Here is a 12,166-nt window from a genome sequence, read left to right as displayed (position 1 = left end):
AAATACCATGATTGCCCTTTATATGGGGCATTCATTTTATTTACACAACACTAATCATGTATTGTCAGGATGGGCATATACATATCCTACACAAATCATAAAAGCACTCTTGTTTTCCCAATTGCAGAAGATGCAGCTAGATTTAAACACCTCAGAAAATATGTTTACGCATATGAAGCAGAAACATCAAATGGGATCACAGGAACAGCAGATTCTCGAAGCGGTTCAAAGATCACTTGCAAGGTAGGAAAAGAGGAGTAAATACAACTGATTGGGACTGTTATATATACACTGAATAACATGGAAGCTGGCAGCTGGGAAGCATTCTTCAATGTTTTTCCAAACAAGATCATTCTTTTGAAAGGCACATGTTGAGAGTCCTGAAGACTAACCCCTTCTTGTCCCAGAGAGAGGTCACTGAGGATGGCAGAAGTCCTTCATACTGCTGTGCCAAATGCGTTTCAATCCTGATCTAGCTGTACTTTTACATGAGAAAGGGGGAAGACCTGGTATTTCAGTTTTCCTTAGCTCCTAGGCTGAGTCTGCCAATGTCCACAAACAATTCTAGAAATTGAACTAAGACAGCTTATTGAGGCCATGAAGACCACTTAATTGCTTGTTGATGATAACAGTCAAGGCAGAACTGGAGCTGTAGGAGTAAAAGATCCTGTAGGTCATTAAATTACCCAATGTCCTTCCATTTTGCCCAAACTATCCCATCATGGGGTTTTTTTTCTGAAATGGATAACTAAGGAATTTATTTTTTTTTGTTTAGCACACATTGTTCATGACAGATCACTGACACTGACCAGTGAAATGACTCCAGTTTTCATGCACCACTTCTAGTACTATAAATTTTCAGAACCTAAGTTGATTGCTTGCCTACCATGTATACAACATATTCCCTACCATCAAACCAAGCAAATACCTGCTTTTATATCATCTCCCTCAAGTTACCTTAAGATATTTAGAGTACTTTGGAATGTTTCCCAAAAGTTTCTAGCAGCGTGATTCTGTCATTTCAGAAAACCCAAGGCATATCATATTTTCAAAACTGTAATGGATGATCCTGGAAAAATGATAATGAAAAAAGGATAAATACATCATATTTGTGTTTCCAGGTTGAACTGGAGGTACCACAGCTGTGCCACTTCATCCTGAGGACAATGCATTGCTCCCTGAGGGAGACATTTGGGGTTGACACTGAAGGAAGGGCCATGCTGAAGAAGTCAAAGAACTCTGAGGACTTTGCAAATGTCATGTCCAAGTAAGCACTATCAATTATCATCAGTACTTGTAGCTTTAATATGGAACAGGCTTCAGTGTTACAGTCCACCCTATGTTTTTCTGGGCATAGAACACATTTCATAACATGTTAGATTTAAAAGCTGGTTCCACAGCAAAATTCTCTAGAGCTAACTTGGCACAGTTCTCAATTGCTAGTGGGAAAGGTTTTTTTCCATCCAGAATTTTCACCTGGAATGTTTTTATCATCTATATCGTCTACATCAAGAAACTCTTGGGTAGTCCCCTGAAAGATTATTACAAGTGGAATATTTCTTCTTGTAAACAAATTCTCAAATGGCTCTGTGCAGCCATTTTGAGATAATTTTCCTCTGCTGACATGGTACAAAGAGTATGCAACAGAAAGGCATTTGAGACTGAAGTCCAGATTTCCTATCCCAATCTTTAATGACCTATGCAACTTATCTTTTCCTTACTTATCTGCTTTTGTAACTTATTGCTACTACTCCCTCCACCCAGCTAGTCTCTAGTATTTGTCAGTGCATGTTTTACTCCTGCACCTTCATGCCGATTCAATGCCTCAGTATCCACTCCCTCTTGTTTCACAAGCCATAGATCTCAAAACAACTTGAGACATTGTTAAACTATGTTTTACAGAAAACAAAATATATTTTAAAGACTGCAACTAACAGAGAATCCTTTCCACCACTTTGTAGCCTATTGCAGTAGTTAATAATTACCGCATTCTGAAAACTGACTTTTCTCCTGTCTGAATTTGTGCGATTCCAACTTCCAGACATTGTTCTTGATATTTGCTTGTCCTTAGATGACGTAGTCTGGTGGTATCAGAAAGACCTTCATTAAAATTTTGCTGCTTTAATAGTAATACTCTGTAATAGTAACAACAGTGAATAGTAAATAATGATAGACCAAGATAAACATGTTGCTTTAGCTATTGCCCAGCAGCCTATTGATAACATGTTCTTCACTGGGTGGCTTTAATGTGATTTCACACTAGTAATGTTTTCTCTGGGGGGCAGACATGAGCTAAAATTCAGCATTCAGGATGGAACAAAAGTCAAGCTGTATCCAGAGAAGGATGAACCTCTGAATGTACTGAATCTCAAGAGAGGGATCATCTCAGCTCTACTTGTGCCAACAGAAACAGTAGAAGATGTACAAACTATTTCAATGGTAGGTGTTTTGAAAGTATTCACTTTATTTCCTTAACAAATGGAAGAAAACTAAGTAACTCTAACTAAGTAACAAAGACACTGATTTCTTTCCTATTTCCAGGATACTGTATATGGAAAGTGTGATAGTGAAGTTGAATTCAAATCTAGAAAAGGAAATGTTGCAGAAGATATTTCAATTAACAGAGACCTGAAAGCCTGTGACAACTTCAGTCCTATCAGAGATTATGTCAGCCCTATTGCCATTGTAAAGGGACTAGTAAGTATGCCATTAAAAATTATATAAAATTCTTCACTACATCACTTAAAATGATAAACAACTACTACAACAACTAAATTTTGTATTTATCTTCTAAAAGCTTAAATAGGTTTTCTGCACCCTTGCATTAGATCAGACTGTGGTTTTGTTGGCAGTCAATAGAAAAAAAAAGATGCAGAGAAAGAGAGTAATTATCTTCTTTCATGTTCTCATTATTTTTTAAAGGAGAACTTTTCATAAATGTACTTAGTACTATTGATTACATGATAACCTATGAGGTCATATCCAAATTTTTAGTTTTGTTGGTCAAAATTTTCACAATTCCAGTTTCACAGAAAACATGTAGTTCACCAAAACCCTGATGTGTATATGATGTGCAGGAAGAGAGGGTTTTAAATGCTCCAAAGTAAAGGGGTTTACATGCTGTTCAGGCTACCTCTTAATCCATGATGATCAAATGCAGTTGCTTGCATGAATATCAGCAGATTTTTTTCCTGGTTTTATGGTATCTGTGCTTTTGAGTGTTTTCCCTCAATTATTAGGAGTTCATATCATGCTAAAACCACGTTTTATATTTTCTGCCACTTCTACAGCTTGTTGTAGAAAACTGCAAAATTTGTATGATGAGTGAAATTAAAAGGAACATCAGCTGTTACAAGAGGCCTGAACTACTCTAAAAATTGCAAACTGGTTTCTATGAAGGAGTCCTTTGTTGTAGGCAGCAGGGGATCAATCATGAAGTAACTGCTAAGCCAAACACCTCAATAAGGCCTGAGGGAAAATTTCAGTGGGATTTTTGCCTGTGAAGAGAATCAAGACTAAAGGTTGTTACTGCACAATTTTTGTCTTTGTGTGAGAATGATTACAGTTATGCACCTTTGTTTCCAGTACGCTGTAACTTAATAGTACAGTAAAACTGTGGCAGCCTCAAAACTATGTTTGTTTCCCACACTATTCAGTAAAATGACTGCCAAACTATTCATTTTACAGAACATCCCGTTATCTACCCTTCTAAGGAGCACGCAATTCTGTCATTATAACATTGATGCAAAGAAAAGGCATATAAGAGATGCTGTCTGCAGTGAAAAACACCTGTTTCTACCTTCCTCATACAAGTAGGTTGCTCACTATTTATCATTATCCTTTACTTATAAATATTCATTTTAAATGGTGATATGTCACATTCTGCCCTGATTGCACCCCCCAAATAGGTATTTCGTTCTCCGAAAGGCAGGAGACATGGCAAGACCCCTCAGTGGTACTTAGACTCAACTAAAGGACTGATTTTTTCTTTGTTTGCTAGAAATCGCTATGGTGTGATGATGGAGGTCAACCAGACACTGAAGCTTGAAGACACACCCAAGATCAATAACAGAAATTTTGACGGAGGTATAGCTGCAATTCTCAGTAATAAAAACATGGGGACAAAATACAGGTTAAATACAGGGACATTAAAAAGAAAAAAACAACAAACAAACCTCAAACAGTGAAATAAATAAAGATACAGTTGAGAGGACCAAAACAATTCATAATTTTTAATGATATATGATCAATTTAACCAGGAAAAAAAGGTTGATGTATAAAATGGAAGAAGAACCAGGAATATTTAATACCACTGTAATTTTGAATAATCTTTGCATTTTCATTTTAACTTTGAAAATATAATTTATAATTAAAAATTTAAAATTTGCTTGGAAAGTAATTCTAATCTCATTGGAAATTATTTTAATGAACCCTTTTTAGCTAACCATAATTTCTTATGAAACTTTTAGCTTCAGCTAACAAATGTAAACAGTCAATCACTACTGTATATTTGGTTCCAAAACACTCTTTTCTGATATGCAACTGTTAGTCCTAGTCACAAATATCTTTCCTAAGATATGTTCATTAAAAGTTGAAAAATCAAACTGTGCTAATTTAAAAGGTGTTAGGGAATCATCTTCATGAAAATGTGAAAGAATTTATGCAAACAAGTATTATTCAACTTTGTGGAGAATTACATTTAAATTCTACTCTATTATTTTTAGAAACTGTTCAGCTGTTAAACTTCAACAATTATCATCTAACATAATCTACAGACTTTATATTTATACTAAATGTACGACAGAAGATAAAAATGAACATAGCTCCTTGATAAAGACGTACAAAATGTGATTTTTTTTAATTACCAGATGAACTGGAAGAGAAGGGACTTGCCCTGGAAAGTACAGATGCCAAATTTCCCAGGCAGGGGGATGCTGTTCTGAAAATTCTTCAAGAACTGCAGAAACTTACAGCCTCTCAGAAGAACCAGCAGAGAGCAAGACTCTTTTACAAATTTGTTTCTGGGCTTAGAAGTTTACATGACACCACTCTTAGCTCCCTTGTGCCAAAGATGATGGAAACTTCCAGGTATTTTACAATAGTTCATTGCACAAGTACACCGTATTTCAATGCCATAGCAAATCCATTCTAAAGTTTTGCTGCAAGTGGTTTTAAATTAGAGGTTAGTTAGATGTGAAGAGTGTCTTTCAGAAAGATTAGTATCATCAGAATTATCTAGAGAGAGAAATAAGGAATTGAGAGTAAACCCTGTGGATTTCACATTTTTCCATCTGAAATACTTGGTTGTTTATCGAAACTTGAATATTAATTATATGAGAGCAGTATCAGAATTCAAATAGAACTGAAAGTTCTAGCCTTCTATGAAGAACCCACAAAACCTTCCAAACTTATTGGAGAAGCTGAACTATAAATTAGAATACAATGCAGCCCAGTACAGGGTTTTTCTCTCCCCACCTCTCTCCCATGCATGTATGCCAGACGCAATCCTGTGGATATGTTATTATAGCCAAATATCTTGAGTTTTGCTCAAGGACAATGACTGTAAGTTCAAACTCCCAAGTATGACTTATAGCAAAGAATACAGTTTTTAAAGTGAGATTTTTGGAGATGTGGAAGAGCACAGTTCTTTGGTCTGACCATGCCCTCTGCTTCCCACCCATACTCTTCTTTCCTAGCTGGCATCAGTTTACACATACTTAATGACCTCAGTCTGTAGACAGACTACAGCCTCAATCTGGTTCCACATATTATAATACTTAGAGATGTGGGAAAGCTGTGGTGAAGTAAAAAAAAAAAAAGATAAGTCTGTGTAATGCTAGTATTGCTAATACTTTCTTGTTCACAGTTAATCACGTTATTAGTATATTTTAAGTAATCTCTTTTCCTTTCAGTGCCATCACAGTTCAGGCCCTGACTCAATGTGGGACTCCAGAGTGCAATGGTGCAGTCCTTCAAATACTGAGAACAGGAAATGTGAATCCACTTGTGGTAGACCTGGTCACATATACACTGGGACTATTGCCTTCTCCAACTTCAAAAAGAATACAGGAAATTCTTAACATGGCCCAGTATCAACCAAGTAGAGCTTCTTTTTATGGCTTGAGTCATTCTGTTAATAAGTAAGTAATGATAGCGTGTAATTAGACAAAATAACCTCAAGAAAACATTACAATGCCTAGTGTAAACCCTAAACCTAGTAACTTTTTGAGGGGTTTTTATTATTCTCTTTTTGTTATTTGTTGTTCTTTGGGATATTAAAAAATAGACATTTCTCATTTTCTCTTTTTTTGTCTAATGTGTTTCTCTATTTCTTCAGGTTCTACAATGAGAAGATGACTGTGACAGAGGAAATAACAAATGTTGCAGACTTCATGATTTCACTGCTTGGCACTGATTGTTCTGGGGAAGACGAACTCACATACCTAACACTTCGGGTATATTTATTTCCTTCTTTCCTTATGCAGCTATTACTTTAAATTGTAGTGCAAATATTACCTTCTTAGTGGAGAAATAATGTTTGTCATCTGTCTGTGTTTTCATTACCAACAGGCTATTGGAAACATGGGCACAGTAATGGAGAAAGCTAAACCCAGCCTGAAATCTTTTCTTAAGTTATGTATGAGAAATGAAGCTGCATCATTTTCAGTTCAGAAAGCAGCCATCCAGGCATTCAGGAAAATGACTATTAATGAAGAGGTAAATTGGGTCACAAGAACCAGCATAAACTGGTTTTAGTTCACTTTGTTCACAGAAGTTATTGAATATGCAAAACCATTCACATTATTTGATAGTTTTGTTATCTCCCTTTTTAGCTGTCTCCAGCTTTTTTAGAACCCCTTTTTATCTGAGAAGTTCTGCAGAGTTCTGACTCAGTGGATGTTGCTTCTTTGAGATGCAGTTGTTTTGTATGGATAATCTCAGTTTAAATATGAAGTCTGGATCTATTCCTGTAAATGTCTTAGATGGAGTTTTACTTATTTAAAGGGGGTTTTAACTATCAAAGTACCCCATTTAAATTTTATTTTCATTGTTATTAATAGTACTGATTAGATTTATGTTTACATTACAGTGACATTAAAGCACCTCCTACAGAATGGGTGCCAGCTTAGTATGTTGATATAGTTTCAATATCAAGAAGATATGCTCTTGTTTCCAGACAAAGCTTAATGAGACTGGGAGTCTGGAAACACCTGGAGTTCACATCTTCAGTTTAATTTAAAGTTTTGGGGTTTTTTTAATTCAAAAGATGTTTTTAATTTTCCCGCAACAGAAGATTTTTATCACCTTCTCAAACTGAATTATCTTTTTTCCAAAATTTGACAATTTGTCTGCAGACCACAACACTTCTGATTCCCAAAAATGAAAACCAAGTATTCTAAACAAAAAAGTAACCTGCCAGATGTAGGATAAGAAAACTAGCTTTAATAAACCCATCATTTCTATGACATTTTCTATAAAAAAAAATTTTATCAAAATAGCTTCAGTGAAACATTTTTGATCAGTTGTAGAACTAAGGTATAGAAATAGTTATGCAGTCTTGAAAACATTACATCCTGGAAATTATTTCACCCTATATATTCCCCAAAGAGTTTAGCAATATCATCTTCTAGACAGTTCATCAGTGCAAACCTTTTTTATATAGGACCGTTCAGCACTTCTGAAAGCATTCCAAGAAGGGGATGCACCTACAGACAAACGTCTAGCAGCCTATCTCATACTGATGAAAAATCCGTCCCCAAATGATCTTGCAAAGATTTTGAGAGTCCTCACAAAGGAGAAGAATGAGCAAGTGAAAAGCTTCATTGCCTCACATGTTGCCAACATCCTAGACTCTGAAGAAGTAGGCATTGAAGAGTAAGTAAAATTTAGTTTGATACTGGTTATGTACTGGTCTTCTAGGGAGACCAAAGTTCTGACCATAACTGCAGCAGTAGTTATTTAGCAATGCCCTTTTTGCTCATTTTTCTGTTTGGGGTTTTTTGGTTTTTTTTTTTTTGTTTTGATTGTTTGAACAAGCATATCAGGTGAGTAAACCTGTGGCTGTTAGAGCAGTGCCAGCTTACAGTCTTATTTTTACTGTGCAGGTTTCATAGAATCATAGAATCATAGAATAGTTAGGGTTGGAAAGGACCTTAAGATCATCTAGTTCCAACCCCTCTGCCATGAGCAGGGACACCACACACTAAACTATGTCACCCAAGGCTCTGTCCAGCCTGGCCTTGAACACCTCCAGGGTTGGCGCATTGACAACTTCCTTGGGCGACCTATTCCAGTGCCTCACCACCCTCACTGTGAAGAACTTCTTCCTTGTATCTAACCTAAAGTTCCCCTGTTTAAGTTTAAAGCATTTCATTTGCAATCACCTCAGTTGTATGAATGTCTGAAAGTGACACAAGTGACAAATCCCTCAACTAAGACTAAATGACTTTTTGGAATTTATGCTAACCATATTTGCATTGCCATCCTCTTTCCTAGTCTAAAAAGCCGAGTTGTAGAAGCTCTGAAAGGAAACCAGGTTCCAACAGCCAAAGATTTCAGAAAATTCTCACGAAATTACCAGATTTCCAAAAGAGTTTCTGTACCTGGCGTTGATCCCATCTCTGCCAAAGTAGAAGGAAATGTCGTATTTGATCCAAACAGCTATCTTCCTAAAGAGACTATGCTAAAAACCACCCTGAACACGTATGGATTTGGCCCAAGCGATATGTTTGAGGTACAATTATCAAAACCTTTTGCTAGTATTCATCTGTTTTCTTTCTCATTTCTGTTTTCATACAACAGCTTTCTCTGAATAATATATTGTTTTTACAAGCTTTGGGAGAAATCTAAACATCACTATGTTCACAAGGGGACTTTCATTTAATCTCAAAGGGTTTTAGAGCAAGGCAGCCATTATATGATGTCACTTGGCACTGACTGGATGGACAACCCTGTTGGAGTTACTAAAGACCTCAGCTAGGGTAAAATGAACCCATCTGTAACAAATTGCCTTCATGCTAGTGAATCACTACTGGCACACTGACATACTCATCACAGATTTTAAGTAAGGTCCATCCTATGTGTAGGCTTTTTGTTGGCTCTCACCAGAGAGATAAAATTAATTGTAATACCTAGTATGCCATATCTTCCCTTAGAAATTGCAGACTTGTAGGATAGCCTTTAAATGCATTGTTCGTTCCTCAGAAAGTCTCTTTGTTGCAAAGCTCTGAAGAAGTGGAGAAACTGTCTCAGTTATTGCATTACCCTGTTCATTACAGCTTGGATTAGATGGAAAGGGGTTTGAACCAACACTGGAAGCTTTGTTTGGAGAGAAGGGATTTTTCCCAGACACTGCAAGCAAGGCCTTGTACTGGGTTGATGGCAGACTGCCAGAGCCAGTTTCCAAGATGCTTTTTGACTATTTTGGTTACTCCCAGGATGGCAAGCAGGATCAGGTAAGCTTGAAAACATTCTCTGTGCAGCACAGCATTCCTATCTTTACACAATAATTACAGCATTTCCCTCTTTATTGTATATGAGTCTTCTCCTCTTCTGATAAGCTAAACTAGAAGTACTTAATGCTATTTAATAATTTTTTTTCTTAATTGTATGAGAGGGGCCTTTGGAGGCAAATCTGTGAGAAGTGCATGTGCAGATTAGTTGACATTCACTAAATGACTGTTCTAGATAGATGATCTTACAGATTCCTCATAAATCTGTTTTACTTCTTTCTGACTGAAATTTCAGGATGTCGTGAAAGGAATCATTCTGAACCTTGAAAAACTGCTAAAAGAATTGGGCAACAAGGAAGCTCCTGAAGGAAGAGCATATCTGAGAATCCTGGGAGAAGAACTTGGGTACATGAAACTCAATGATTTCAAATTGCTGGGAAGCATGATTTTAAAGAGTGTTAAAACTCTTCAGACTATTCCTGAAATGGTATGTTTCTGATGCATTAATGTGTATTATTAATTTGGGGTTTTCAACAAGATTTTTTAAAGATTTAGACTGTGTTTATTATGTAAAGACTAGATATTTGATACCAGCATGAAAATAAAATTATTTAAAATATCCAGATTTACTGTGAAGGACTTTGAGAAACCCATGAAGACTCCTCAATATCCAAGTGGAGTCCTCCTGGAAGATGGGTGAAAGGAAAGGAAAAGGGAAGGTTCAGATATCATTGTATGATTGAATTACCTACTGGAACAATGTCCAAAATCTCATGCTGGCATTTATGTTATACTACTAGATTTCTAATTATGAAAATGTATATTGATATTAAGCAATCATTCATCACGTTAAGAAGAAAGGAAGTTGTAGTACCATTGACATACAGGGATATTTGGTAAAAGCCTTCTTTCAATGAAGTTAAAAAAACTGCTTTGCCATTGACTTTGGGGAAGCCAGAATGTTACATGCTATTTAAACCAATTCACCTTTGTGTGTGTATGTCAAGGTGTGTATCTGTGTGTATGAAGGCAGGTAATAAAATTTAGTGTTCATTTAAAGCTGAGATTTTGGTTGACAGTCTTTAGTAGATTCTTTTGAAGCAAGTAATCTGTAGGAATTAACATTCTGTACTGTATATGAGACTAATTTTTGGATTATGCAATTACAGTCATACCATGATCAATTTTAAAATATGAGATGTTCATATTCCAAAGTGTAGAAATGTTAGTGTTTATTTCCTTATTTGCTTCACAGATTGCACAAGCCATTTCAAAAGGTGTTGACAGGGATTTATTCATCCACTACATGTTCATGGATAATGAATTTGAGCTCCCAACTGGAGCAGGCTTGCAACTGAAGTTTGCCTTGTCTGGAATAGTGACACCTGGGGCCAAAGTAGCTATGAAGCTTCATCAAAAAAGTGTAAGTCTTGACAGCTAGCTATATTTTGTCTCCTAATAATCTACAATCTCATTTCATGATAAATGTGTAACACCAGAAGAATTTTAAAGACTACAAAATACTCTTGAAATGAAAAAAAGAACTTACTTATTAGAGATCTGCAGTTATTTTGTGGATGACATTTACATTAAAGTAAGAAGTAATGCATATAATAAATTAAGTATAAGACATAATAAAATTTATTAAAGTATTTTAATCACTTTTTCAAAAATAATCCTTTTAATCTCTGTTTATTTCTCTCTCTCTCTCAAATAAGAATATTATAAAGTCCTGTTCAAACCAACCAGTTTCTAAAAAATTTTGATATGACCAGTGCAAAGTGAAAATTTTGATTTTCAGTTAAAAGAAATAGTGAAAATTGAGTTAAATGGAACATTTTTTGATCAGAAAGGAAACATCTTTAAATTATAACAATTAAAGAGCATGTGACACAAAATTATTTCTCTGAAAAAAAATCTCTTTTTTACATTTTTAATAACTATTTTGATCTAATTTAGTAAATATTTTATATAAATTTATCAATCGTTTCAGTTCACCTGAACTTTTAATTTTTCACCATATACACGATACAAATAAAAAATAAGTCCTCAAATTTAGTACTGATTGCTTTATAGTTACCTTTGGAATCTTCCAGAATTTTTCATTCTAAGCATCCTTTCTGTAATAGCCAAACCAAAGTCTTGAAATTAAGCTGTTTTCTGTTAGAAGAATTTCAAACCTTGGATCCAATTTTTTGTCAGACAGCTTGCTCATCATTTTTGAAAATTGCTATTTTTGTTTTTACAATGGAAAACTGGCTATTGTCTTCAGATTTAAAATACATGCAAGTAGCGCCATGTACAAAATCTTTCTGAAACATGAATATTTTTTACATTAAAGTAGGTAAGGTTCCTTAGTGCTATTGTTTTTTTCTATTTGTCACATTACAGTTACCACTTATATGGTCCCTCTGCCTGTGTAACTTGGGAATCAAATATTTTTAATAGCAAAATCAATTATATGAAACCTACTTCTAGATTATCAACAATATTAATTTGTTTTATAAAACCAGTAAGTATATTGGGCAAATAAATACAACATTTTGGTTTTATTAAATAGATGCAAGCAGAACTCATTGCTAAACCTTCAGTGGCAATTGAGTTTGTAACACACCTGGGAATAAACATGCCTGAATTTGCTAGAAGTGGTGTGGAGATTAATTCTAATATATTCCATGAGTCTGGAATTGAAGCACATGTTACTATGAAAGCTG

The 12,166-nt window shown here is 35.3% G+C and overlaps 1 protein-coding gene across 1 annotated transcript in view; it reads left to right on the top strand.

The window, feature by feature from the left end:
- Positions 1-12,166, top strand: part of LOC104404119 (apolipoprotein B-100-like) — a 36,832-nt gene that overhangs the window by 4,246 nt on the left and 20,420 nt on the right. The window contains 16 exon segments of the mRNA XM_010012470.1: positions 128-243; positions 1,122-1,267; positions 2,286-2,439; positions 2,542-2,697; positions 3,688-3,812; positions 4,001-4,086; positions 4,869-5,088; positions 5,913-6,140; positions 6,338-6,455; positions 6,571-6,717; positions 7,664-7,875; positions 8,497-8,734; positions 9,279-9,455; positions 9,748-9,939; positions 10,708-10,875; positions 12,013-12,166. The exon segment at positions 12,013-12,166 is cut by the window's right edge and continues 11 nt beyond it. Coding sequence (XP_010010772.1) covers positions 128-243; positions 1,122-1,267; positions 2,286-2,439; positions 2,542-2,697; positions 3,688-3,812; positions 4,001-4,086; positions 4,869-5,088; positions 5,913-6,140; positions 6,338-6,455; positions 6,571-6,717; positions 7,664-7,875; positions 8,497-8,734; positions 9,279-9,455; positions 9,748-9,939; positions 10,708-10,875; positions 12,013-12,166 — 2,637 coding nt within the window.

Source organism: Nestor notabilis, unplaced genomic scaffold, assembly GCF_000696875.1.
Source record: "Nestor notabilis isolate BGI_N333 unplaced genomic scaffold, ASM69687v1 scaffold5234, whole genome shotgun sequence".
NCBI classification, from domain to species: domain Eukaryota; kingdom Metazoa; phylum Chordata; class Aves; order Psittaciformes; family Psittacidae; genus Nestor; species Nestor notabilis.
Note: the sequence above shows the minus strand (reverse complement) of the source record. Positions and strands in the feature narration are given on the sequence as shown.